Source organism: Typopeltis vanoorti, chromosome 9 (assembly GCF_054136105.1).
Source record: "Typopeltis vanoorti isolate ZY-2024b chromosome 9, IOZ_Tvanoo_1.0, whole genome shotgun sequence".
Taxonomy (NCBI): Eukaryota; Metazoa; Arthropoda; class Arachnida; order Uropygi; family Thelyphonidae; genus Typopeltis; species Typopeltis vanoorti.
Genome location: NC_143557.1, coordinates 106,736,461 through 106,741,302, shown reverse-complemented (window position 1 = coordinate 106,741,302; position 4,842 = coordinate 106,736,461). Strand labels below are relative to the sequence as shown.

The following is a 4,842-nucleotide window of genomic DNA, read 5'->3' as shown; positions in this document are numbered from 1 at the left end:
CTGCCTTCAGTTGTATTAAATATATAATTTTCACCATGTAATAAATGCTTTTTTTTATGGCTAACGTTGTAATCGTACTTTCAAAGACATGGACACAGTGCTAATTGATTGTTTAATACGCACTAAGGCAAAAAAAAAAAAAATACTTCCATTCTTTCACACAAACCAGAATTTTGCTTGTTTCATCCATTACTTCAAGGCCACGTACATGACCATTGTGACACAACACTGTTTAATAAATCTGTAATCTAACACAGAATATTCTACTGTTACCATGGCAACTTTAATCAGTATTTCCTCCAATTGGGATAGAGCGCATTCTCACACGTGCAATATTCATTGTTAGAAGAGCGAAATAAGATCCGTTTTTTTTTAAAAAACAATATCATAATTCTTTAGTCTTCTTTCTCTTCAAGAAAGCTACACGAAAGACAGTCAAGTTTTTAGCATAAGTTATTTGAAAAATGATACAAAGTTATCCGAGATGTTTCTTATTTCTTGTATTGGTAACAGTTTTAAGACGCACTTCGAGTGACAATTGGAGACATCAGATTAATTTTGACGACAATTGTAAGTCTTATGGGTGTCATTTTTTCTGAACTTAACTGAATGAATTCCATAAATAGATATGCTGAATAGATAAGGTTAAAAAACTGTTACATATCAACCTTTTATTTTAAAATAACTGCTTCATTAAAATTACCTACAAATTTACTTGTAAAAATTAATGAAAAATGAATAATGTTGGTCAATAACACAGACAACAAATCTTTTTCTGGTTTAGACTAGTGAGACGTCTTCGATATTGCTGTTTTTAAAATAATAGGGAACGTTTACAAGGCCTAATATTTCTACAAATGACACAGCTGCGCGTGCAGTAACAAACAAGGATCTATTGTTATACTTATTCTTGCAGTATTTTAACCCTTTTTAAAATGATTGTTGCATCGATAAGAGAGTATAAATATATAGTGTAGTAGCAGAAATACTATTGGTGAAATAAAAGGTTTAAAAATATTTGCGTACCTTGTTCTAGAGACTAAAATACGATACGTTTTGAAAGACTTGAGTTCTTACATCGAGTGATAAAATAAACTACCATCTAAAGGCAAATATGTTAGAGTAAGATTCAAACCAACAATGCCATCCAATTTTTTTAATTATTGTTTTTTTTAGCAGGCGCGCCCTTATGATAGCGTGTCCCAACTCGATTAGTTATAAGTTGGCTTGCTAACAAGAGAATTATTGATATCGTCTCAAAGTAACAATAAAATGAAACAATAAAATATAGTAACAACATAGTAACAATAAAATGAAAATCCGGTCACGTTTGAACCAGTTTGAATTACAAATGTACGAAGAGTGAGCAAATTATAATCCTGATAATGCACATCAGACTTATATGGAAAAAAAAGTTGCTCACTTAAATCTAAATCTAATGAGCATTTGTGCACAAGAGATCACAAATTTGAAGCGAAATATGAATTGATAGCTATTTTGAAATAAATAAATTATATGTGTGTCCGAGCACGCTATGTAAGAAGTGTATTTTGTTGGTTGTGTGAGTAGTTTGGAAGAATAAAATGCTATCAAAAATGCAGAAATCTGGAACACCAGAATTGTGTGCTAATTTGTTCAAACTTCCTTTAGCTAAAATGCGTTCTCTTACTAGTTTTTATGATTATGTTATGTGAGATAATGTTGTGTGGACCAAGATATCATCTTATTAAACACGGCTGCACTGATTGAAGGAGAAAAGGAGCAGTTAATAGTATTCGGTATTGAACACGAAAATGTGTAGTGTACCTACTTGAAACTCATTGACATGTAGTTTCAAGTGGAATGATGTGGAAAATTTTAAACTAGAAAATCGATCAGTGAGACTTATTTTTATCCATAGATGGATATACATAAGTCTAAATATAAATGGATATATTATCGGGAAAATATAAGGAAAGAAATATGACATGTAAAAGCAGCAAATAAATAAATAAAAACAAAGGCAGGAACATGGGAAAAGATCAAGTGTGTTTATTCTCAATGGAGAACTTAGAGAATCTATAGAACATTTCAAGTATTTTTTTAATGCGAAGCCCACTCACAAAAACGACTTGCCTATAGTGAATCTGTATTAGTATAGTGGGTGAGCTAAGGGTTAAATAATCTGGAAACTAAACATCTCTCTGTGCGGTATCTGCAGGGGAGGTTGATGATCTCATTCTTGGGTTGTGACAATTTTTATGCACACGTTTTGTGAATCCTTTGGCAAATTAATTATGGAAATATAATAAGCAAATCTGGTGTTGTGGAGAGCCAGTTGAATGAGCTGTGCACAAGATGTGACAGTTATTATGGAATTATGGAACAGATTGCATCAATTATATTAAAGAAAATACACTAGGAAATAATTTAGTACTGTTAGCATTCAAGAATGCGTCAGGAGACCTAAGGCGCACTATGATCACTTAAGAAGAAAGTTTAGCAAAGCAAAACAGGTTTTTGATACCAATACTGAGTTTGGCTGTTTTGAATTATGGTCAAATCAACTAAGATTATGAGTCTAGAGTGTTATGTCTGTTAACTGCACACGCTCTTCTACTTGATTTATCTGTTTTGCGAGACAAAAAAAACATTTACATACATACCAAAGTAAAAAAAAATGATATTTATTTTAAAATATTTCGTCTTACTATCCTAAGATTTCATCAGTGAGAGTGAGAAACAACGGTAAGGGATTTGAACAAACAGTACAGCGCATGTGCCAAATTTGAATCCCTCTGCACAAGTAGTTACGCGTTTGTTAAGTTTGTCAACTATTGGGTTGAAATGATTAGTTGTTATTGCACAATCTGTTTAACACAACTGAGTATAACAATTTCAGAAACTTTTGGGGCAGTCATTTCGATTAAGGTGGTGAAAAAGAATTCCATTGTTTGAGTTTTCATACCACAAAAAATGTTCCAGATCTTCCTGATTGCCAGTAGTATGACAGATTGCAAGAACACGAGACTTGACATATTCCACGTGGCATCATTGTTGAGAGTTTGTCTTTTGGAGAAGGTAAAAATTACGAATTTGGTTAATGGGTTTGAAAGTAGCGAGGAGTTGGTATATTTTTATAATCTTTGCTACTCGTTCAGAGATATCTTTGATGCAAAGTATGGGAGTCTATTTTTTGTGTTGTTACTCGAACAGGAATTGGAAAGGATTAAACAAGCAGCTCTACTAACCGGATTCAATGCAAGAAAAAACACAAAATATAGTTATCATCATTCCAAAACAACGTCAAGAGAAGTATAACTCCACAGGATTCCCATACATCAAAGATATCTCAAAATGAGTAGAAAAGATTATAAAAATATATCAACTCATCCTACATTCAAATTCATTACCAAATTCATCATTTGTTGCCCTCTCCAAAAGACAAACTCTCAACAATGATGCTATCACCTCGAGTATGCCAAGTTCCGTATCACCTTCATAGCTAACCTTTTCATTTGAAAGTCTCTCATAACACTTTGTGCGTACTAGAAGAAATTCGAACCTGGTTTTTTTTATCCGGATGAAAAGGCATCCTCAGTATCTATTGATTATCCGACAAAAAAAAGGCTTAGAAGAATACAAGGTCTAATTGGATTGATGTAGCTAGGAGGGCCTTCACCCCAAAAAAGTATGAATGGGCACTATTGGAGATCTCAGAAATAGAATATTAATTTGAAGAAAAAAAAACTCGTTAGTAGGCAATAGTGTAAACTTAATATGTTGTTCTATGATAATATATTGTATACCAATGGAGTTTCTAAGTCTAAAAGAAAAAAAATCACTCTTAAATTTTCTATAATAAAATATTTCCCTTTTATGTTATTTTTGAAGGCTATTTTATTATTGATATTTTTTTTAACTTCTGAGGATTTTGAAAATTTTGCGAATTTCTGAAAATCTCAAGTGCAGTGCCCTACGCAATGAAAGGTCTTGTTAGATAAAAAAAAATTCACTAATAACTGTGAATGAAAATTACGACAATTCGCCAAGTTTCGGTTTTCAATAAAATTTAAAAATTACGAAATTTTGTAATTCTGATAATTAATAGATCGGCATCGCAATAAATGATAATTATATTAAATATATATTTATGGTTGGCAGCAGTTATATCATGCGACTCTTCACACAATAGAATGCCTTATGTTAATTGCTATTTTAAACCATCGACAAAAATGCAAAGCATTTGTTTTATAATAAACTTCGGGCTCGCAGTTAATAACCAACATTTAAGATTGATATTTTTGACTTGAAGACGAGATAGATTATCACTATGCACCAGATAGAGAGAGAGAGAGAGAGAAATTCTATCTCGCATAATGGAACTGCGTATATCAACATCGTGTCATCTATGTTTCGTAGAGTTCAAATTAGTCGTACCAAAACAGCGAAATTGAGAAATGTGAGCCCCGTAGCATGATCTTGCTAAAGGAAGAAATAGTTAGTGACCAGGAAGGCACACTTGTTTTATAATAATCTTTCTAAAAGTTGTTGCAGTCACGCACATGTCGACCACATTGCTAACTGATTGAGCTCGAATTGACCACCAAGTAAATATGTTTTAGGCCATTCCCCTCGTGCAACAATTTATTTTAATGGATAATACACACGTGTTTAGTTTCCCTTGTATATTGTTGCTTCAGCCATAATTGTTCAAACTGATATCTGTTTGACATAACTCCAACTCGAATGCTGTTGTTTTATAGTACTCGTATATAATAGATTAACATCGTGTATTGGTAACACATTCGCATAGGGAAGGATTTACTCACCACTTTTTTTTTTTGTTCTTTTATTTTATTT

At 32.4% G+C, this 4,842-nt stretch overlaps 1 protein-coding gene across 1 annotated transcript in view; it reads left to right on the top strand.

Moving 5' to 3' along the window:
* The first annotated feature begins 464 nt into the window (after positions 1–464).
* The window catches only part of LOC150103386 (pancreatic lipase-related protein 2-like), a 33,421-nt gene continuing 29,043 nt past the window's right edge, over positions 465–4,842 (top strand). Inside the window, exon 1 of the mRNA XM_090398460.1 lies at positions 465–570. Within this exon, the coding sequence (XP_090254586.1) occupies positions 465–570 (106 nt within the window). The remainder of the gene's footprint in view (positions 571–4,842) is intronic.